Genomic DNA, 24,526 nt, shown 5'->3' with positions numbered 1-24,526 from the left:
ATAAAAGTTCGGAAACATGGTTTAGGAAGAGGAATCATCATCTTTCTTTTAGGCCACAAATTCACTGAAAAAAAATTAAGGGTTAAAATAAAAAATACAAAGTCTTCACATTTATTGCTATTTAAACTAAAAATAAGGTATATAAAACCTCAATTAATACTAACCTATAGAGTTATTTTGAGGAAGAGAATAAAGGAAGAGAAAACTGGGAGAAGGAGAGAAAAAATATAGAATAAAGAACAGAAAATAAAAAAAAATTCAGAAACAAGAAGACAAAATGAGAGGAAAGAGAAAGTAACACAGAGAAAGCACACAGAGATCCACACAAAAATGGTCAACTGATTTTTGACAATAGGTCACCAGGTCACCAGTTCAAGAAAAGTTCAATAGAAAAAAAGGCCGTATTTCAAAAGGTGCTGGAACAATAGACACCCATATGCAAAAGACAAAAAAAATGATCCTTCCCTGGCCGGGTGGCTCCTTTGGTTAGAGCAGGGGTCTCAAACTCAACTCAGCATGTGGGCCGCAGAGCAAGATCACAGCCATTCAGCGGGGCCGCACTAGGTCTACAAAAGGCAACTGTTTCGCAACCCTTTTCTCACTGCAGTTGAAAACAAAAAAAAATCACTACAACAAGCACAATTGTACATGCAGTTTACTCAGTGTCACAAAACGACCAGAAACTGCAGTTCGCATCACAACTGCTGTTAACTAAGCTAATATCTAGCTAGGATGCTAAAGAAATGAAAAATACAAGTAGGCCCCTAGGCTTACTTAATTTTATCCAAAATATTTTGAACTTTGTGGATTAGTCTGCGGGCCACGAGTTTGAGACCCCTGGGTTAGAGCATCATACTGAAGTATAGCAGTTGCTGGTTCAATCTCTGGTTAGGGCACATTCAGGAACAGACTGTTGTTCCTGTCTCTCTTTCTCCCTTCTTCTCTCACTAAAATCAATAATAAATAAACCACAAAACTAAAGTGTTTTTTTTAAAAAAGGAAAATATGATCCTTAACCTACACCTCACACACACCTTGTACAATAATTAACTCAAAATAGATTAAAGACCTAAATGTAGAACAAAACTTCAAAATTTTTAGAAGAAAGCATAGGAGAAAATCTTCAAGGCCTTAAGTTAGGCAAAGAGTTCTAAGATGTAATGTAAGAAAAAAAATGGAATTTATTAAAATTAAAAACTTTTGCTCTGCAAATGACAGAAGAATGATCATAAAAGCCACACTGGAGAAAATATCTGTATATCACATATCTGACCAAAAAAACTCTTTTTTACTGAAATATATAAAGAACTCTCAAAAGTCAACAATAAAAAAATACAATAAAAATAATGGGCAAAAGACACCTGACCAGGTGGTGGTGCAGTGGATAGAGCAGGGGTCAGGAAACTTTTTGGTTGAGAGCGCCATGAACGCCACATATTTTAAAATGTAATTCCGTGAGAGCCATACAACGACCCGTGTATGTTACACATTATCCAATAAAAATTTGGTGTTGTCCTGGAGGACAGCTGTAATTGGCTCCAGCCACCCGCAACCATGAACATGAGCAGTAGGAAATGGATTGTAATACATGAGAATGTTTTATATTTTTAACGTTATTTTTTTTATTAAAGATTTGTCTGCGAGCCAGATGCAGCCATCAAAAGAGCCACACCTGGCTCGCGAGCCATAGGTTCTCGACCCCTGGGATAGAGCATTAGCTGGAAACAGTGAGAACCCAGGTTCAAAACCCCGAGATCACTGGCTTGAGCACGGTGTCACTTGCTCTGCTGTGGTCCCCCTCCCCGTTAAGACACACAGGAGAAAGTGATCAATGAACAACTAAGGTGCTGCAACTATGAGGTGATACTTCTCACTTCTCTCCCTTCCTGTCTGTCCCTCTCTCAAGTGCACACACTAAAAAAAAGAAGTGAGCAAAATTTTACACAATACACTGATGATACATACAATGGTTAATAAACATTTAAAAAGATGTTCAACCACTATGCTGTACACCTGAAACCAATATAATATTGAATGTCAAAAAAATTGTTTTTATGAAGAGGGCAGATAGTGAGATAGACTCCTACCTGTACCCCGACCAGGACCAGGATCCACCCACTAACCCTCATCTGAAGCCGATGCTGGAATCAACCAAGCTATCCTCAGTGCCCAGGTCTGACAATCGAGGGGAGGGGAGGAGAGGGGAGGGGAAAAGAAGCAGATGGTCGCTTCTCATGTGTACCCTAACCAGGGATCAAGCCCAGGACATCTGCATTCCAGGCTGATGCTCTATCCATTGAGACAACCAGCCAGGGCTGAATGTCAAAAAAAATTTTTTTAAGATGTTCAACATGATTAGTTATTAGAAAAAATGCAAATTCAAACTACCTATACACCTATGATGGCTATAATAAACAAAACCATCAATAGTAAAAAATGTGCAAACTGGCACATAAGCAAAAGAAGCCAGATGTAGAAAGTATTATTCCAAAGATAAATGATTCCATTTATATGAAATATACCAAAAAGACAAATCCATAGAGGCAGAAAACAGATTCGTGGTTGCTGGGTTTGCAGTCAAGATAGGTATTAACTGAAAACAGACACGAATGACCTTTTTGGGGTGATAAAAATGTTCTAAAACTGATCAGTGGTGATATTTGAATATCTGTATATTCACTAAAAAATATTGAATTATACACTTAAAACTGATGTTTTTTAAAGCTTTAAAATTCACTCAAAAGAACATTTCAGTTTTAATATATATTAACAGAGTTGTGGATTCAGCACCAGTAGATTGAGAACAATCTCATTACCCCAAAATAAAACCCCATACTTCATAACCATCAACCTCAATCTCCTTATATCCACTCACTCTAGGCAACCACTAATCTACTTTCTCTGTCTATATTATTTGACTATTCTGGACATTTCAAATAAATCATACAATATATGGTTCTATGTAACAGGCTTCTTCCATTTAACATGAGGGTTTCAAGGTTCAGCCATGTTGTATCATGTATCAATCAGATTTCAATTCTTTGTATAGTTAAACGTTATTTTACTTACCCATTCTTCAGTTGATGAACATTTGGATTGTTTTCACTTTTGGGCTATTATGACTAATGCTGTTACAAACATTCACATGCAGGTTTTTTTCTGGACATACTTGTATTCCAGGAATGCAGTTGCTGGATCATTCAGTAAATGATGTCTGTTTGAAGAACTACCAGACTGTCTTCCACAGCAGATGCACCATTTTACATTTTTGTCAGCAGTGCATGTGGGTTCCCACTTCTCTACATCCTATCAACATTTACTGCCCATCTCAACTAGAGCCATCCTGGTGTGTGTGAAATGGTATCTCAATGTGGTTTTATTTTGCATTTCCCTGATAACTAATAATGTTTTCATGTGCCTATTGGCCACTGCATATCATTAATGAAATACCACTATAACCGTCTTACAATAACTAAAATGATTTTTTAAACTGGCAATAACAGCCCTGGCCAGTTTGGCTTAGTGGTAGAGCATCAGCCCAGTGTGTAGAAGTCCTGGGTTTGATTCTCAGTCAGGGTACACAGTAGAAACAACCATCTACTTCACCACCACTCCCCTTCTCTCTCTCTTTTCTCCTCCTGCAGCCATGGCTCAACTGGTTCACGCAAGTTGGCCCCAGGTGCTGAGGATGGCTCTGTGGCCTCACCTCTGGCGCTAAAACAGCTCAATTGCTGAGCAATGGCCCCAGATGGGCAGAATATCACCGGGTCCAGGTGCATGAGGGAGTCTACCTCTTGGCCTCTCACCTCTCACTTAACAATAAAAATAAAATAAACTGACAATACCAAGTACTGACAAGGATGCAGAGCAACTCAAACTCTCATATGTTGCTGGTGGGGATATAAAATAGAACAGCCACTCTGAAAAAAAGTTTAGCAGTTTCTTATAAAATTAAACTTAAAGAGTTTCCATATGACCCAGCAATCCCATTTCTGGACATCTCTACAAGAGAAATGAAAACTTAAGTTTAAACAAAAACCTGTACATGAATGTGTATAGCAGCTTTTTCCATAATTATGATTCACCCCAAACTGGAAACAATCCAAACATCCTTCAACCAGTGAATGGACGATCTGCGGTACATCCATGTAACACATTACTACTCAACATTAAAAATCAAAAATGGGCCCTGGCCAGTTTCCTCAGTGGTAGATTATCGGCCTAGCTGTAGATGCCCCTGGTTCGATTCCCAGTCAGGGCACACAGGAGAAGCACCATCTGCTTCTTCACCCTTCCCTTTCTCACTTCTCTCTCTTCTCCTCCCCTCCTGCAGCCACGGCTCAATTAGAGCGAGCTAGTCCCAGGTGCTGAGGATGGCTCCATGGCTTCCACCTCAGGTGCTAAAAAATGGGTCTGGTTGTATCAAAGCAAGAGCCCCAGATGGGCAGAGCATCACCCCCTAGCGGGCTTGCCAGGTGAATCCCCGTCAGGGCACATGCAGGAGTATCTGCCTCCCCTCCTCACTAAAATAAAAAGACAAAAAACAAAAATGAAGCAGCAATACACAGATCATGTATGAATCTCAAATGCATTGTGTTAAGTGAAAGGCATTCAAAGGCTACATGCTGTATGAGACTGGGTTTATATGTCATACTGGAAAAGCAAAACTATAGGAAGGGAAAACAGATCAGTTGCTGCTGGCAGCTAGGGTTGCAGAGAAGGGCTGACAACAAGGGACATATGGGAATTTCTGAAGCGTTCTTTATTTTGATTGTAGCAGTGTAACATAATTATGGATTTGTCAAAATTTATAGAACTGTACAAGAAAAAAATGCTAATTTTTCTGTATTGAAATTTTAAAATAAATAAAACAGAAACAGTAGAAGAAACAGAATTTAGAGCTGAGAAGCTCACAGAACAGACAAGATTGGAGAGAAAAACAAGAAAATCAGAGGACTAATCCAGGAAAGCCAACACCTAGCCAACAGGAGGCCCAAAAAAGAGATGAAGAAAGTATACAGGGTGATATATGATGATACAAGGAAAAGTCTAGCACTGCAGGATATTAATATCTATATTTAGATTTAAAGAGTCCATAAAGTAGCCAGAAAAATGAAAGGAAAAAAAAAGATGATCAGCAATGCATGTAACATTTCTAAAGTCGGGGGTATAAAGACTCTAAAAGCTTTCAAAGAAAAAATGAGTCATACAGAAGATTACACATATGCACAGCAATAAACTCTCAATAGAAGTGGAAGCTAGAAAAAAAGTTCCATACAAAGTATTTCAAAAGTTGAATTCTATATCACACTATCAGATGACAGAGTAGGTGTTTTCAAACATGAAAGATTAAAATAATTTATTGTACTTTCTCAGAAAGCTACTGGAGGATATTTGAAACCAAAATACAGAAGTTAAACAGAATACAAAAGGTAGAGGGCACACAGAGTCCTGGAAACAGATTCAACATGGGAGAGAAACAAAGAAATTTTCAGGATAAGGATGAAGGGGAACTTTAAGGACAACATTAAAGAGGACTAAATAGAGAAGGACCAATTCAGGAAAAGGGACAGAGGATGCAAGCACAGACATTTAAAAAAAAAAAAAAAAAAAAAAAAAACAACTTTTAAAACTAAGTACCAGAAGTTATAGATAACCTAATGTGTTTAAACATACTAGGGTTAAGTACCTTTGTTGGAGAATTTGAGGATATTTCTACAGAAAACTAAGGAAATTTTTAAAATGAAGTAATTTTATAGGAAAGCAAATGTAACCAATGAACACATACACGGCTCAGATGTGGTCAATATTGTACTTAATAATAATGTCAACACTGAACAACATTATCTCATGGGAACTGGTTAAACTAAACTTTTGTTTTTGCTCTTTAAATTTAAGTATCATCTATAGATATGGGAAGAGAGGAAGAGACATAAAACTTTCCTGTTCCCCAGTAGGAAGTTGATAGATGATATTTAAAATTAAAAAACAAAACAAGTCTGAACATATCAATTATAAAAAATTTAAAATAGTGTAATATGGTCACCTATAGCAGGTCACCTTTTTTGGGTCACGGACCGGTTTAATATAAGAAAATATTTTCACGGGCCGGCCTTTAGGGTGGGACGGATAAATGCACAAATTAAAATTATGCTACCGGCGTAAAAACTGGTATTTTTAAATATAATTGTCGAATTTACGAGACAAGCGTCAAGAGTGAGTCTTAGACGGATGTAGCAGAGGGGATCTGGTCATTTTTTAAAAATAAAACATTGTTCAGACTTAAATATAAATAAAACGGAAATAATGTAAGTTATTTATTCATTCTCTGCGGACTGGTACCAAATGGCCCACGGACCAGTACCGCTCTGCAGCCCAGGGGTTGGGGACCACTGACCTATAGGAAGTAGGATCAGAGATAGACAAGAATGGGACATAAAACTGCTGTTTCTTGTTATAAGCCTTGTGGAATTAGTTAATATGTTATTTATATACATTAAGAAATAATAAAAATTAAATTTAAAAATTATTCAGGATGCAAGCAAAATAAACTAAAAAAATAAGTAGACTTTTACAACTACAAGGGATCTCTTATTTTACAGATGAAAAAATTGGATTTCAAATAATTGTAAAACTTGTCCAAGTTTTCATACCCATTCAGTAATAGTATTAGGACTATATATTGTCTCACAAATATAAAAAGGAACTATATACCAAATAAAATATATGAAAAAAGGCCCAGAGGTGGTTAAATGCAGGTCATTCTCCCTAAAGTACTATAATTGGGCTTGATTTAATACTGTCCTTTGAAATATCCATTGTACTTGAAATCCCAGTTGGCTCTTCTCCCACAACGAACTACTCCAAGTCTGTAAACCTCTAGAACAGCGACTCTCAACTAAAGGGCTTGATAAAACACAGACTGCCCCACACTCAGATTCTGCTTCAGGTCTGAGTTGGATCCCGAGAATTTACATTTCTAACAAGTTCTCAAGCGTTGCTGATACTACTCATCCAGGACCAAACTTTGAGAAGCAGTGTTCTAGAACAATGTGCTCCACATGCTATTAATAAGTGTTTCTAAAAAGAATTTCAAGGCCAAAATTCCAAGAACAATGCATCTATCTCTGAGGTTCACAATGCCTACTAGCAATATCAAAGGATCTAAAGAATGCTAGTTATTTGCTTAACTTTGACCTAGTCTTTCCCATGGGCAAGAAAGGTTTGGGAAAGACCAAGTCAAAGTTAAGCAGTTAGCTTATACCATTTGTTACTAATGGTGTTTAATACAGTATAGCTACTGCTTTTGAATTGTTTCAATGTTTGACAAATGTTGCTCTAAAACTTTGTGACATATACCTAAAGTTGTTAGGATGACATAAGACACTGAATATCAAGTGCATAAGTCTTAATTAAGTATTGACTGATGTTAGGCAAATAAAGGAGTTCAATTACACTCTGGTAAAAACAAAACAAAACAAAACAAAAGAAAACAAAAGAAAAAAACCCAGAACAATTTCGTCTAAATTCTACTAGAAAGCAAACCAAAATTCAAATATAGCTGCCCAGAAAAAATTTTCGCCAACCCAGATAGAGTTCCTCCCTTCAACACCAGAAAATAATGGGAAGAAAAATGATTGCCCTAAAGACTTCTTAGGCACTGTACTCTGGATACCAACTAAAATAAAACAAATTGAGGAAAACCAAAATAACTTAAAATAATTATATTATGTGAGCTGTCAGGAAACTGATGTGCTTTAATTTTACAATTACTACTTTTATATTTTAATCTAATTTGAAAATGTGATTTGTTGTTTTAATTGCTAGAATTGTCTGTTCTTTCACTGATCCAATCAGGAAATTCCTTGTAGTACAAGACATGAATATGTTAATTCTAAGATAACTATATCCTAAAGTATTTCTAATCTTATATTTGAATTATATGTAGGTAATTCCTATATAATTCTAATTCTAATATTTTAATTCTAAAATTACTCTGTTTCAACCAATTAAATGATGTACATGCCTGAATTTTTAAAGTATACATTACCTATAACGTATATAATTGTAAACGTATGCTTTTACATGATGCTTTCTGAGTTATCTTAGAGTCTGAGAGGCAGTATGGTACCATAAAAATATAATGAATTTGGTTGTGCCACTTTAATCTCTGAGTCAGTTTCCTCATCTGTAAAATAGAGATGGGCTGCATGATCTCTAAGCTTTCTTTAAGGTTTAAGGAACTGTGTGATTCCCTAATTCAATGGTGACAAACAGATTTGCCCTCTTCAGTTAGTCAAATTTTGATCAAATTTATGATCAAAATTAACCATAAAAATAGCTTTTAGGGGGATTAACCTATTATTATCCTGGCAAATTGTGGGGTTGACAAACCCACACAAAAGTGAATAAACATAAATGAATGAAATATATAGACCTAGACTTTTAGATGAAAAAGTTTTTAACTATGTATGGTGATAGATGTTAACTAAACTTACTGTGGTGATCTTTTTTGCAATATCTACATATATCAAATCATTAAGTTGTATATACCTTAAACTTATACAATGTTATACGTTAATATCTAAATAGAACTGGAAAAAATAAAGATAATACATGTATATAACAACGTATAACAAAATCTACTAAAAAGGCAATCAGTATTAAGAAAATTAATACTAAATCATTTATTTCTATTATTTTTAACACCAAGTAACTGGAGGTTAATTGGGGGAATAGCTCAAATCTAAAGAACCACTTTTTAAGGTCTTTCATTACTTAAAAATATAAACTTAAAAAAAAACATTTTAACAGAACCCTGGAACTAGAAACCATCACTTTTTTCATGGTAGACATTTAAATAGAATTAGCAAAGCAGAATTTATGCAGGAAGAGAAAACATTGGTTCTAAAAATTTGGTCACAGGGCCCTATCTAACCTCAAGTTTTAGGAAGGAGATAATAAAGACAAGAAAAAGAATTTCCCAGATCAGTGATCCTTGTTCAGATATGAAAAACTGAAGAAACCTCACCAAGAACCACTTGCTTTCCTTTCCTTCTCTTCCCTTCTTTGACCTGAAACAGTCTAATACAGATTAGAAAAAAAAGAAAAATAGCATTGTGCTTTAAAATATATCATACTGGCACAGAAATACTGAGGGTTGTTTCTTGATTTAAGATACTTGCAGTATCTTTCTAATCAATCTATAGACAGGGGATTGAGGGAAGGTAAAGACCAATGCATTGTTTTCCGTTTTGATGCACTGGAAATACCCATTTACTTAAATCTCTAAATAAACTTTAAATGTCTAACTATAACCCCTGCTAGAGACTGAATATGAAATCAAATATAAAATCCAATAAAGGCTTTGATTTCTGTAACATATACATCCATATACTTTGAATTCTAGGAAAGTATCTCTAAGCCTCTTCCTACTTCTTAAAACAATAACTCTAACCAAGAGAAAATGTATTATTTCAATAACATTTATTATTGCCAAACATGCCACACAATTGGTTTTGTCTTAGAATTTACCTATGGGGAAAGTTAATTTTATAAATTCACAAATCGGAAAACTGAGAACTGGAATGGTTAGGCCGAGGATCTTTTTCATTCCTGTATTTGAAGAGTATATCCACCTACTTCATACTAGTATGTAGATAAACAACATACCCTGTTATGAAAGGAGAAATGACCAGTAAAAAGATGCAACATATGGCTTCTCACAGACATCACTCCAACAGTAGCTATCAGTTCAGCAAATACTTCAGAAGCACATTTGACAGTAAATGAGCCACTTACATGTATTGTGTAACCAAATAAAAAGCCTAATGTAGTATACCCTAAATTAATCCCTACAAATGAAAAGAAAAATCCACTTAGTTCCTTTTACTAACTGGAAACAGTGCTACACAAGACAGAATGGTTTATAGATGATGAGTTAATAGTCTAAGAGTATTAAGGCTATGACCAGGCGGTAGCACAGTGGATAGAGCATTGGCCTGGGACGCTAAGGACCCAGGTTCAAAACACCAGGATTGCCAGCTTGAGCATAGGATCATAAGCAAGACTCCATGGACACTGACTTGAGCAAGGGGTCACTGGCTCAGCTGGAGCCCCCATGGTCAAAGCACATACGAGAAAGCAATCAATGAACAACTAAAGTGCCACAACAATTCTCCCTTCCTGTCTGTCTGTCTCTCAAAAAAAAAAAGTATTAAGGCTAGTTTCAAAACATGTTTTTGGTATGTTTTAAACTTAAGTTTCTAATTTGTTAAAAAAATTGGGAATTACTAAATTCAGATTTATTTAATTAGAGGGCTTAATTGTTAAAAAATCTAGCAGTTGTCACCAGAATATGAATGAACAATGACATAGGAATAAAGTCACTGAAGTTGGCCTCAGTCTAGGGACTTTTAACTTCAGGCCTCAAGGTACCTATAAACTCCGATATTCACAGCAAGATGTGTATAGGTGTGAGCACGGAGAGAAGCAAGTTTGAAATATTTTTAAGAATCTTGGAGAGCAGGACGGTAGCCATCAAAATAAAATAATGATAGAGTAACAATCAATTAAAAAATTATAGTAAGGATGTAAACATTTCTAAAGACAATACCGATTTAGAAGTGAAATACCAATAGAGGTATGTAATGGTATAAAAGTACCTCAAAATATTTTTCAAGAATATTAAAAAAGTATATGTGCTACATTCCTGTTTGAAGCTACCTAGAGTGCTTTTTCCTGTTTTGTTGTTTTTTTTGTCTAGCCAACTACAAAATGTATACGAATTAAAAGAACTATCCAACATAAAGATTGTACTAGAATATTCATGTAAGAATTAACCATTTAACAAGGCCTTAAATTGGTGTTTATCCTAAACCTTTCTCCATGTAATCTTTCACTGGAAAACATTATGGATACTGCTATTGATAAATCTCTAACTTATATTTTACCGAAAATTCTCAATAGGTACCATTACCTGACAGACCCTTAAATACCACTAGGATATTACATTAAGCTCAGAACTGCTGTTTTAGATGCAATTCTTATAAAAGCTTGATCCTACAAATTACACTATACAACATGGTTTTACATCTTCCTTCTCAACAAAAGACATACTAGATACTGTGAAGTCAAAAACAGTATGAGCCTGACCTGTGGTGGTGCAGTGGATAAAGCATCGACCTGGAAATGCTGAGGTTGCCGGTTCGAAACCCTGGGCTTGCCTGGTCAAGGCACATATGGGAGTTGATGCTTCCAGCTCCTCCCCCCTTCTCTCTGTCTGTCTCTCCTCTCTCTCTCTCTCTGTCTGTCTCTCCCTCTCCTCTCTAAAATGAATAAAAAATTTTTAAAAAATAAAAGCGTCAAAACACATTAAAAAAAAAACACAGTATGAAATGAATGCGTACAAATAACTGTTTCTGAGGACCAATACCTAATCCTAAATAAGGTAAGAGAAAACAGTACTAAGTTACTGAAGTACATTTTATCACTTATGGAAAACCTACTGTTTTTCAGGCAAAGAACTTAAGAATGAGGTCTTCTTCACCTTTACTGTAAGAGTCCCTCTATAGTAGGAATCATATCCCCTGATAATAAAAGATTCTTATTATGCATTTGTTAAAAGAGTATATTAATAAATGAATGGTCTTGAACTATTTAGGAAGTAAAGCTAAGAGTATCTGGTTGCCAAGAATATAAAAAGGGTTGGGATATATGAAACAGTGCCACCATTAATAGAGATAATGACCACAGAAAAATGAAAAGGAGAAATATGACTTTAGTCTGGGGCTCATCAAGTTCAAGGTGCTTAGAGAATTGACAGACATTGACCAGTAAGTAACTGGAAATACCATTCAGGAGCTCAAATCAGAGTTGGAGGATAAAGCTAGGGGAGTCAACAGTAGAAGCTGTAGGAGTGATGAAAATACCAAGAAAAACTTATAAAGGAGACCAAAAATAGAATCTAAAACACAATTATTTAAAGAGAAAAAAGAGCTAGTCAATAACTTGCAACTAAGTAAACCAACTGGGGGCTTCTCCACATGGATTCTGAGTAGAAATCAATATGCTTTTAAATAGCAACATAAAAACTGAAAACAGGTTATATACCTGATAGCTTGTATCCACAACTTAAATTTCTTGAAACATTCGAGTTTCAAATATGCCATCCTCCTGTTCCCATAAATGATGGAAATACACTGGAATTCAGTATTGCAATTCCAATCCCCAGACCACCTTTGAGTAGTACCTGATACATACGAAGCATGCAATAGGTGTTACCTGTTGTCATTCCCATTCCCCCATAAAAATGCATACTAATTGTACAGGCGAAAACTGATTATTAGTACTTAGCTATCAAAAGTACTCATTCCAGGCCCTGGCCGGTTGGCTCAGTGGTAGAGCGTCAGCCTGGCGTGCAGAAGTCCTGGGTTCGACTCCCGGCCAGGGTACACAGGAGAAGCGCCCATCTGCTTCTCCACCCCTCCCCCTCTCCTTTCTCTCTGTCTCTCTGTTCCCCTACCGCAGCCGAGGCTCCATTGGGGCAAAGTTGGCCCGGGCGCTGAGGATGGCTCCATGGCCTCGCTTCAGGTGCTAGAATGGCTCTGGTCACAACAGAGCAGCGCCCCAGATGGGCAGAGCATCGCTCCCTGGTGAGCATGCCGGGTGGATCCCAGTCGGACGCATGTGGGAGTCTGTCTGACTGCCTCCCTGTTTCCAACTTCAGAAAAATACAAAAAAACAAAACAAACAAAAAAAAAAAAACTACTCATTCCAAAGCATTCCCAAAACTCTATTTCAAATACTCTTCCCTTATATCTCATTTCTTAGACTGTATACAGATTTTTGGTCATCTCTGAAAATTTTACATTTTGAACAAATCAGTGGGATTAAGTGCTTATACCATAATAAAAGACCAAGAAAATACTTCCATTACTGCTAGTCATTCCTAATATCTAATCTTGGAAAACTTTCTCAAAACATCAAATAAGTAGTACATATTTTTATATTGCCCTTTGTGCATATATGATTTTGCTCTAAGGTATCTAAAATCAGACACCTGGCAGCACTTTCAGATGACTTCTAAATGTTCCAGAGTCCCACATCAAGTTCATCAGTTGTACTCTTAACTACCACCATATCCTTCTAGCTCTTTCCTTTCCTCTCAAATTATAAGCACACAGTAATATAAAATCCTTACTTCCCAAGGTCATCCCCTTCCTCATATAAATTTTCATCTACTCCAACATAAACTTTCTGTTGTCCACATCTGAACCTACCTACAATGTGAATTTCTCAAAATACTTTCTCGTTTACTACCTAATTCATGGAAATTTAAATACCTCTAACAGAAAACCACTCAAGACACTGCATTTCACTGATTTCAACCTGAAGCTATGTCATGTAATAAAACTAAATTTCACTTTTTTGAACAAATATTTTAATAGGATTTTGACTACTATTATTTTTTCTCATCAGGATCAATAAGATATAAACTTGGTAATTAAAATAAATTAATTTCCTCTTCAGTAAAATGAGTTTCACTTGAATTTTTTTTTTGGGGGGGAGACAGAAAAAGAGACAGACAGTGACAGACGTGCTGGAAGAGAGATAAGAAGCGTGACTTCTTCATTGCAGCACCTTAGTTGTTCATTGACTGCTTTATGTGCCTTAACTAGGGGCTCCAGCCAAGCCAGTGATCCCTTGATGAAGCCAGTGACCTTGTGCTCAAGCCAGCAACCTTTGGGCTCAAGCCAGCGACCTAGGGGTTTCAAACCTGGGTCCTAAGCATCCCAGGCCAACACTCTAGCCACTGCACCACCGCCTGCTCAGGTTCACTAGGTATTTTTAAAATACTCTTCCAACTCCAAAAATCCACAATTCTTTGTATTAATGTTTCCATTCATTCAATCTAGTATTAATTCTACCCATGGCATTTTTCTAGATTCCAAAAACTTAAGAATCACAGGTTTCTAATTCTGAATTGTTTCATTTACCAAAGGAAAACTCAATTAAGTATGAAATTCTTACTAAAATAAACAACTTCTGGAAATGTACAAAACTTTCTTTGGAAAGAAATTAAACTAAATACTAGGCAAACAAATATAAAGAAATAAAAAGCTTACAACATGTTATGTTATGGTAGAAAAAGAACACAGGAGTGGGACTCAAGTTGCTGCTTCCAGTGGCAGTCCTGTCCAAGGCTGTTACTTCCGACAAGTCCTAACCTCTGGTCTTCCTCATCTGAGTAAATAATGGCATTGGACTAGATGACCTAGAGTATTCCTGCCCCATCAAAATTATTCTAAGATATCCTTTGATTTTTAAGACTGATGCACTACCTAACCTGCTAATGATACTTGATATCCTTAGATTTTTAAATCCCACATTTAGTCAAGAGATGTCACTAGACACAACTGACACTATTGGCTTAAGACTCTGCTAAATGAAATATTGGGATTTTGTTTTCTAGTAGGAAAGCAGCAGAGAATTTGGTTCTATACTGTTTTCTAGTTGTCTGAAGTTTAAACAGACCTTTTCATTTGTCGGATTCTCTATGGTTAGTCCTTTATGATATAAAATGACTGAAGACTGAGCGATCAACATACATTTTTAGCCACAGGTTTTCTCAAATTAGAAGACCAATTAAGCCCTGGCCAGATAGCTCGGTTGGTCCAAGCACCGTCTGGAAGTACACAGGTTGCCAGTTCGATCCTTGATCAGGGCACATACAGGAACAGATCAATGTTTTGTCTGTCCTCACTCTCCCTTTTTATCTCTAATTGTGACATTTACCAAGTCAATTAAAAAAAAAAACACACAAAAGACCCAGAAAAGTCAAATTATCTCCATAGGATTAAATAAGGCCTTTCCTACGACATTAGTATTAACATTAATATACAATTATGATTATGGTGCTGTGAATTCTCAACTGTGTAGATAGATTACTCACTTTTTAGATTCTCAGCAAAAATTTTAATCCAATTTGGCTTCTTCCTGCTAACCAGAGTACATCTTAGCCACCACCTTTTACCATCAGTAAGAATTTACTTTAATATTAGCCTAAGTAAAATACAACCAAGAAGATAACTACAAAAACATATAAAGTATCCCAAGTAAAATGTTTCAAATATTCAACATTTTGGGATAATGAAATGGAAAGCAGGTCTTTACAGTGAAAGCTCTATTTTTATTGATGAACTATATCAAAACTTTCTACCAGAAAACTAAGAACACATAAGGATAATCTAGTTTATTTTACAGGTCTTAAGACCACTTACACTAATCAGAACTTGGGGAAAGTTGCTTTACAGTTGTTCATCTGAAAAATAGTAAATAATAACACAATAAACCATTTCCTGTATTTTACTTTTGCCGCACCCTGTATATCTTGAGTTATGTGAATTGTAAAACCATGTAGTTAGCCATTATGCATATCAGATCACTTGTTCATTTGTAACTAATTTTATAAGTACATAAATTATGAATTCCTCTATGATGTTACAGTGTTTCAGTAGCACTGAAAGGTTTCTTAAAAAAAAGAAAGAAAAAGCAAATCCTATTGGCTTAAGTCCTTTTGGTTTATAGTTTTCAAACCAGTCAGGTTCTGACACTGGATAAGATTATTTTGTTACTGTATTTACATATTTTAGGGAAAAAAGTGAACACACCCACACCACTCTAATCTTCAGGATAAAGTTGTTTCTCCAAGTACAACGGACAAATTGACTTGATAGTTCATTTTTAGATAAATATTGAGCATTTTATTTCACAAGACATAACCCATTATTTTTTAAAAATTCGGTTCCTTAGATTCTGAAGCTAAAGGTGCTTTCAGAATCTTTTTATAAGTTTGTTAGTGTTTCATTTTCTTATTTGGAGGAAAAGCTAACTAATTTTGACATTATATCGAAGTTTTCAATTTTAATTTTTATATATATAATTCCAATTCCATTTGGGATTCTAGGACAAAATTGATGAATGTTCATTCACTACATATTTCTAATACTAAGAAATGAAGTTTGAGGAAAATCTAATAAATATACTAAAGCGCGATTATTATTTGAACCCAAATGCTAATATTCACACCATAAAATTTTCTAACATTCTGCCTGACCTGTGGTGGTACAGTGGAAAAAAACATCAACCTGGAACGCTGAGGTTGCCGGTTCAAAACCCTGGGCTTGCCTGGTCAAGGCACATACAAGAAGCAACTATGAGTTGATGCTTCTCTCTCTCCACTCTAAAAATCAATAACTAAAATCTTTAAAAATATTTTCTAACATTCTACAGATGTAGGAAGTTTATTACTTTATATAATTCAGCAAATATATATTATGTATTTAATTTGATTTAACCACATTTCATACGTTGGATTGGGGGAGAGGTTAAAGTGTTGAGAGTTTAGTGTTTATTTTTGTAATCCAACAACTTTATCCAAAAATGCAGAAAATTTTTCTGGCTGGCCAGGAGGAAAACATTTCAGTGTTGATAAGTCCATTGACTGTAACAGCCCAGGAAGCGTGCTAAAACAAAAGAAGAAAAAATTAGGTAAAATGGGAGAAAATTCCAGAATTCATCTGCTGTCCATTTGATGACTGATTCTAACTTCCAAGAATACTGTGAAGCTTCTCAAACTACACATGTGAATTTTAGTGTATTTTAATATTTTAAGTATACATATTAAGAGTAAAGCAATATAGCCAATATCAATTCAAAAAATACTTTATCTCTTATGTCAGCTGATACAGTTCAGAAATGTTTCATGAAAGATGTGGTCACATGGCTTTGGAACACTTCTCAGGACTGAGCAGGTACAAACTGAAGCAAAATTAACTTATGAGAAAACAATGAATGAAACCAAAGCACAGCTGCCAGAGAAAAACAGTAAGCGGCGGAGACTACTAAGGCCATGCATGAAGATTGTGAAATAACGTTTTTTTGCTGGTAATTTACTATCATAAACCCGATGTAAATTAACCAATGTACAATCACCATGCATTTTGAAAATAAGGTTCCAAATCATAAAACTATTACTTTAGGAATGGAATTAATCCAGCCACTTAAACTAGAACAGACATACAACCATCCAGCCTAGATTTTGGGCAAATATATGATATATCTAAAATGAAAACACAATCAATTATTGATTCTTATAGCATTCATGTGTGTGACTTTCTTGAAATATAAGAAAGAAAAGACTTCTAAAATTTTAATATATTGATAAGTTAAGAGACTTGTACAGCTTCCTTTTCTGCCTGAATAAAGTTAGGATGTGTTTATGAAATCGATGTTTACCCTTTTAAAATATACTGACATAAAAGCAAAGCTGATTTAACATTTAAAATAAAAATACTCAGCCCTGGCTGGTGGCTCAGTAGATAGAGCATTGGCTGTGCTATGAATGTCTCTGGTTTGAGTTCTGATCAGGGAACACAGAAGAATTGACCACCTGTTACCGCCCCTTCTCTTTCTCTTCCCCTCCCACAGTCAGTGGCTCAATTAGTTCCAGCGTGGCCCCAGGCCATGAGGATAACTATAGAGCCCAACAGCCTCAGGAGCTAAAAATAGCTCTGTACTAGAGCATAGGCCCCACATGGGATTCCCAGGTGGATCTCAGTCAGGGCACATGCAGGAGTCTCCCTCACTGTGTACCCTCCTCTCACAGAAAGAATAAATAAATAAATACTCATCCAAAGGGTCTGTAAAAGCTGACTTTCACAAAACAAAAAGATTAGTTTATTCCTCTTTAAAAATGATGCTAACCCTAACAATCTCAGCTACCCAAGCACAGCTATGCCCATTATTTGAGGCCCACATAATTTTATCTATAGTACATTCTCCCTGACTTAACAATACTTTTAAGAATGGGTTCTATATTGGAAAACCACTCTGACCTTCCCTCTCCTCCATCATTATAGGGATTAGGATATTAACAATAGCTCCTGAAACAGTCAATGAATCTGTCTCCTCTCAATGAGAGTAAGAATCTTTGCTCACTGACACATTCTTATTACTAAAATAATGCCAGGTACACAGTAGGTGCTCAATAAATATTTAATGAATGAACAAGTATTTACTGAGTGCCTAAGAGACAGATATAGTACGGTTAAAAGAAATGCTTACTATATTTTAACATGTTTCTTCTAAGATTTTTATTTTCAAGTTAATTTCAATTTATTATAACAAAAATACAGGGTAGGTAAATGTTGGCTTATAATTTTGAGTACATGAAACAGTTTATTCTTATATTATTAATTATCATATTATTTTTGTATTACAACTGTAAACCTACAGTTTGCCTACACCTTTATGTATTCCGCAATACTTCTATGAGGTCCTTGCTTTTTAAAGCATCAAATCAGCATATCTTTTAAAGTCAAACAATTAGAAATTACTGACCTGACCCTTTGGCAAGCTTCTAGTGTCTCAAGAAGAATTAACAGAAAACAAAAGCAGCAGTTTTCTTCATCCTTCTATTGTGATGTTGATCAGTTCCTGTTGAATTCTAATATACTTCTAGAAAATAATACTCCTCACCATAAAGTAATTCCACTGCTTAAAATACTCCAATGACTTCTCACTAAACATTAGAATAAAATAAGAACTCTTACATGAGCCAGGGGTCCCCAAACTTTTTACAGAGGGGGCCAGTTCACTGTCCCTCAGACCGTTGGAGGGCCAAACTATAAAAAAAAAAAAAAAAACTATGAACAAATCCCTATGCACACTGCACATTATCTTATTTTAAAGTAAAAAAACAAAACGGGAACAAATACAATATTTAAAATAAAGAACAAGTAAATTTAAATCAACAAACTGACCAGTATTTCAATGGGAACTATGGGCCTGCTTTTGGCTAATGGGATGGTCAATGTCCAGTTCCATATTTGTCACTGCTAGCCGTAACAAGTGATATGACGCACTTCCGGAGCCGTGACACATGCGTCCGCATCCTCTGCTCCTCTCACTGACCACCAATGAAAGAGGTGCCCCTTCCGGAAGTGCGGCGGGGGCTGGATAAATGGCCTCCGGGGCCGTCCACAGGCCGTAGTTTGGGGACCCCTGCATGCGCTATCCCCACACCTCCCCACACTGCACCATCTTATACTGCATTCTCCCTTTCTCACTACACTCTGCCACCCGAATGAACCCTTCTGTTCCTCAAGCACACGCAACTTAAAGCTCATTCCTAACTTAGGGTCTTTGCAAATTGCTGCTGTTCCTTTTGCCTCTAGAGCTTCAAGACTGGCTCTTCCTCGTTATTCAAGTCTCAGTTCAAATGTCTTATGCTGTCATGCCTTCCCTGACCATTTTATCTAATTAGTCTTCACCCAAGCTATCACATCACCCTGCCTCATTTTAACACATTTCGCCACCTGAAAGCACACTGACATATTGATTGCTTATTTATGAACTGTTTATCTCCCACCGCTAGAATATAAGCACCATGGGAATTTATCTCATGTTTATCACTGTATCAAAGCACCTAAAATAATGCCTGCCATGGATTAAGTATATGAAGTATAGTTGAATTAATGAATAACCAAATTTAGGGATTCCACCAGATTTACTGATGGCAAAACCTTAATTAAAAATAAGGAAATATCTTCCTTGAATAATGAAAATCTAAATAATGAACTCGATAATTATATTCTCGGAGACCTTAGCACCTGGATGAACATACATTACATGCATACACATGCTCAGATATTTACATGCAACGACACAGGCAGAATCACAGTCAAAGTGGTAGACAAACAAATGAGAGAGTGTAAAAGGTGCCAAAATTCAAAGAATGTATGGTAAGTGGGAGAAGGTAAAAGGTCAAAGAAATAGATGGGGTAGGCAGGTGGGTAAGAATAGCTAGGGAGGAATTAAGAGGTCAAATAATTAGTCTCCAGTATACCTGCAGGTGCAGTAGAAGAGATGTCCGTCTTTGTGTAGCTGCTTTGCCAATTCCAGCTGATGATTATTCATCAACTTTTCGTTTATAACCACTATAAGAGGCTTTCCTTTTTCCAGAGTCTCCAAACAGCTTCCTGCACCTACAAAAATACATTCAATTGGTTAATACAATTAAAAAAAAAAAGTTAAGGTGTTACACCAAATTTTGTGCTAGAACTCAAAAGATGAAAAACTTAGCTGGCAGAACTACAAACCAGGACTTTTAATTATACATTCAAAATACCAAAAGTGTAGTTACAAGTTGTTCTTTAGTATATGTTATAAACCTAACTAGAAAAATACATTTTCTAACACTGCAAACAATATTATACCATATAACTCAGTGCTTTGCTACTCACTTGCCCTCTTGGATGATGCCCTGGGCATGAGTGTCGAACCCAAATAAGATTCAGGTTCAACATACTACTCATGATATTGTAATTCATATCTATTCAAAAACTAGAAAAAGCAAGCTTTCAACAGTGACAATCACCAGTAAAGAAAAACTCTGACCATACCTTATAAGCCTGTCAGGTATCATCCCCAAAACAGTCAAGGACAGATCTCCACTAACGTGCACATATATATAATATTTGGGTAAATTCAACTTTAAAATCTAGAATCATTTGATGTTTCTATATGGGAGCAAGGAGACTGATAAGTGAGTAGACAAATCTTTTTTGGATAAATAATGCTAGGATAGTAGTAAGAAAACAGACTGCAGCACTACCTTTTATCTATCATTACTAACTGGAAAAGTTACTTAACCTGTATCTGTTCCTTCATTGTAAAATGGAATACAGTACTAATAGCCTGACTGTGGTGGCGCAGTGGATCAAGCACTGACCTAGACCGCTGAAGTCACTAGTTCAAAACCCCAGGCTTGCCAGGTCAAGGCACATATGGGAAGCAATCCCCCTTCTCTCTCTAAAAAATAAATATGTAAAGTCATTTTTTTCTCTTTTTTATTCAAGTAAGAGGAGGGGAGACAGAGACAGATTCTGCATGCGCCCCTGGGGGGGGGCTATGGGGATCCACCTGGCAAGCCCCCTACAGGGCTATGCTCTGCTCCAGTAGGGCACTGCTCCAACTGAGCTCTTCTTAGAGCCTGAGGCAGAGGACAAAGGAACCATTCTCAGCACCAGGGGCCAACTCCCTCCAATCTAGCCAAGGCTTCAGGAGACAGCAAGAGGGAGGAAGGGAGTGGGAGGGGGAGGGGGAGGGAGGAGGGATGGGGAAGTGGATTTGGGGTAGAGAGAGAGAGGAGGAGATGGAGAGAGTAGAAGAGAAAGGGAGAGAGGGAGAGGACCAGAGAGGAAAGGAACGGGAGAGGGACAAGAGGGGGAGAGGTGGAGAAGCAGGTAAGCACTTCTTCTGTGTGACCTGACCAGACCAGATATCAAACCATGGCATTCACATGCCCAGGCGTCGCTCTACCACTGAGCCAATTGGCCATAGCCATAAAATCTTTAAAAAATAGAGATATCAATAATACTTAGTACATAGGATTGATTTTGAGGATTCAGCCAGTTATATACACATAGCACATATAACAGTACCAAAAGCTGTTGGCTATTATCCTTTTCTAATCGCCAATTTGTTAGTGATGTCTATTTCTAATGACCTTTCTCTCTCCAAAGTAGACTTTTTAAGAACCATTAAATTTCTTCCTCCCTCACTTATTCAGCAGTCAAAATTGCAATGCTCCCCAAACACAGTTCTTCCGGAGGTACTGGTCAATCTAACTAAATCAGGATGGTTCCCTTAAGAACAGGCAATGATACAAACTACAAAGTTGCTACAAAACATTTTGACTTCATTTATTTCACATTCACATTTAATAGAAATGTGAAACATTTCAGAGTAAATTCATCCATGCTTAATCCAACCAATTAGATGATTTAACATTACTGCAGACCTAAGCCCAAATACTAACTTCAACTGATAGCTTTTTACACACGTCATGGGCTAAATATTTTTGCCCCTGTATGTAGAGTTTCTTAAAGTTGGGCCGTGGTGATTAATTTCCTATCCTTGTACCACCCACAAATAATAAATTTTGTTCAATAATATTTTCAATTGTTACATTCAAATACATATTAGAGTCAAAAGGACTACAGTGAGCTCCTCTAGTGACTTTATTCTACCTTCAAAAGATCCAAGTTTTTGCTCTTGTCTATCAAAAACCAAATCCCGTTAAGATTCTAAGGCACTTCACCTGCGTGACTAATAACGAGATCTGCTTTCTCCAGGTCTTCTTTCAATGAGTCTTTGTACCTGTAAACATCCAGAGTCAATGACTCCGTACTGAAGGATTCAGGCACCACCTTTCCTCTACCTATTTGTAGGACCAGTCGGTTGCAACCAAGGCTCCTGAGAATCTGAAATGGGATGAAAACAAAACAAAACAAACAAAAAAAAAAAACAAAAACGGGTCTTGTAAACAGATTACTGCAAAAACGGCACTTAAAACAAACCCAAAGTCGGTGTTCAGATCTGAGCACGGGCTGCTAATTAAGTCTTAACGGTAGCCAATTTCTGTTAGTTTTCCAACGCGACCCATTTCCCCCCGGCCCGGCCCCGATAAGGTACCTCTCTAGCCCTAAAGAATCTAAGAGACCCAACTCACGGAGTCGTGAAAGAACTGGCCCCGCAAGTAATCCGAAAAAGGCGCCGGAAACTCGGGTGCTGACGCACTAGGAGCTCCGTTCTGCCTCCTGGATCAGGCTGCGCGAAATGCGACCGAGCGCCGCCTCAACCGCGAAGCCGCCACGAGGGCGCCAGGAGACACGGAAAGGTGCAGGAAGGGCCCGAGCGCCGCGAGCGTAGGGCACGCGCGGGGAGCCGAAGGGGGCGAGCAGGCTCGGGCCGGAGGGTGGATGGGCGGAGCGCGCCTCGGAGTGAGTCGCGAGCCGCGCGGTCCACGGCGCGTGGGAGGCGAGGGCTGAGAGGGCGGCGAGGCGGGTCTAGGCCCTGGAGGCGGAGCCGTTGGGAGGCGGGGCTGAGGCGGAGAACTGAAAGGAGGCGGAGAATCTGAGAAAAACCTGAGAGAGGCAAAGGCGGAGCCGGAAAAACAGGAGGAAGAGCACACAGGAAAGCAGCTGGGAAGCCAACGCAGGAAGGAGGCGCTGAGGCGCGGGGCGGGGGAGCAGGAGGAAGGCCCAGTCGGGCGCGGGGAGGAGCCAGTAAAGGGGCGGCGGCGCCTGAGGTCGTGCTGATTGGGTTCTTTCCAAGCGCGACTGTCAGGGTTCCCGAAGATAGCGGCCAGAGGCTAGCCTGCTTGACGCCCTTCAGCCTCCCCCTACTCACTTGCAGATTATCGCGCGCCAAAACACACGCAATGAGGTCGTCAAAGCTGGTGGTCCCCACAGTAACAAACACGCACTTCATCGCGAGGGTTTCCAACCCAGACTTGCAAGGGCAGGATGTGACGTTTGGAGGCCGCGTGAACTGCGGCTGCGCGTTCAGTCCCGGAGGCGGAAGTTGGCCCTGGCCGGCAGGGGGCGGCGGGAAGCGGTTTCTGTTGCAAATGGGGAATCGGGCTAAAGAAGGTTTAACAACCTGACCTGCCATGGCGCAGAGGGTAAAGCGTTGACCAGGAATGCAGAGGTTGCGAGATTGAAACCCCGGGCTTACCTGGTCAAGGCAAATATGGGAGTTGATGCTTTCTGCTCCTTCCCCCCTTCTCTCTGTCCTCTCTCTAAAATGAATAATAATTAAAAAAGACTGCTTAACAACCTATATGTGTCAGCCACTGTTGGAAGCCCTTTGCGTGTAGGAGCTCATAGGACCTTTGAGTTAAGGAGGTGGGGGAATTAAAACATTCAAGTTTTTTTTCTTCAAAACTGGCAGTTAAAAAAATAATGAAACTGTGCACCTTATCCTAAGAATTGTGTTTGATTCATTGCTTTGGGTACCACAAACGACCTTAATGATACCGAAGTTTGGGATTCTTTGTTTGCTATTGTTTGCAAAGACATATACAGATGAATGAGGGTACTTCGAAGCTGGCCAGGATCTATGAAATGAAGTGCCTCTCTGGCCCTGGATGGATGGTTCGGTTTGTTAAAGCATCTCCTGGAAGTACAGAGGTAGCTGGTTCATTGGAAACTGCAGCAAGCTAGTTACCTCCATGAGCAAGCATTGTGGCTAATGGAGGTTGTAAGGTTGGTGAATAATGGGGGAAAGTCACGTGGGTGGCTCAGGCCTGGGAACTTTGGCTAGGACTGCCCACAACCAAGCCCGCCAAAAGAAACTTCCCAGGAGCCTATTTGAAAAAAGTGACTGTCTGCCAGGCAGTGAGATTTCACCACATCATTTTAGCTTGACCACCCTAGGGACTCTTTAAATATCTCTAACGTGGGTCACTCCTTGCGACTTCCCTGGCCTCCACCTCCTCGGGGCTAGGGAACCTCGCCAGGCGGGATGCACACTCTGTACTCAATAAAGGCTTTTATTATTCCACACTTTGTGGCTCTGGCCCCCTTCCTTCCTTCTCAGCGGGGAAAAATACCTTACATTTCTGTGCTGAAACCCGGGAGGAGTTGAAGTCTGCAAGGACCGCTCCTCTCCCCTTCCC

At 38.0% G+C, this 24,526-nt stretch overlaps 1 protein-coding gene across 1 annotated transcript in view; it reads right to left on the bottom strand.

The window, feature by feature from the left end:
- The window catches only part of ALG13 (ALG13 UDP-N-acetylglucosaminyltransferase subunit), a 75,744-nt gene extending 52,380 nt beyond the window's left edge, over window positions 1-23,364 (bottom strand). Inside the window, 4 exon segments of the mRNA XM_066357858.1 lie at window positions 16,430-16,526; window positions 19,910-20,048; window positions 22,166-22,328; window positions 23,257-23,364. Coding sequence (XP_066213955.1) covers window positions 16,430-16,526; window positions 19,910-20,048; window positions 22,166-22,328; window positions 23,257-23,337 — 480 coding nt within the window. The 5' untranslated portion in view covers window positions 23,338-23,364.
- Window positions 23,365-24,526: the final 1,162 nt, after the last annotated feature.

The sequence above is a fragment of the Saccopteryx leptura genome, chromosome X (genome assembly GCF_036850995.1).
Source record: "Saccopteryx leptura isolate mSacLep1 chromosome X, mSacLep1_pri_phased_curated, whole genome shotgun sequence".
Classification (NCBI taxonomy): Eukaryota; Metazoa; Chordata; class Mammalia; order Chiroptera; family Emballonuridae; genus Saccopteryx; species Saccopteryx leptura.
The sequence above is the reverse complement of the archived record's forward strand: the minus strand, read 5'-3'. Positions and strand labels throughout refer to the sequence as shown.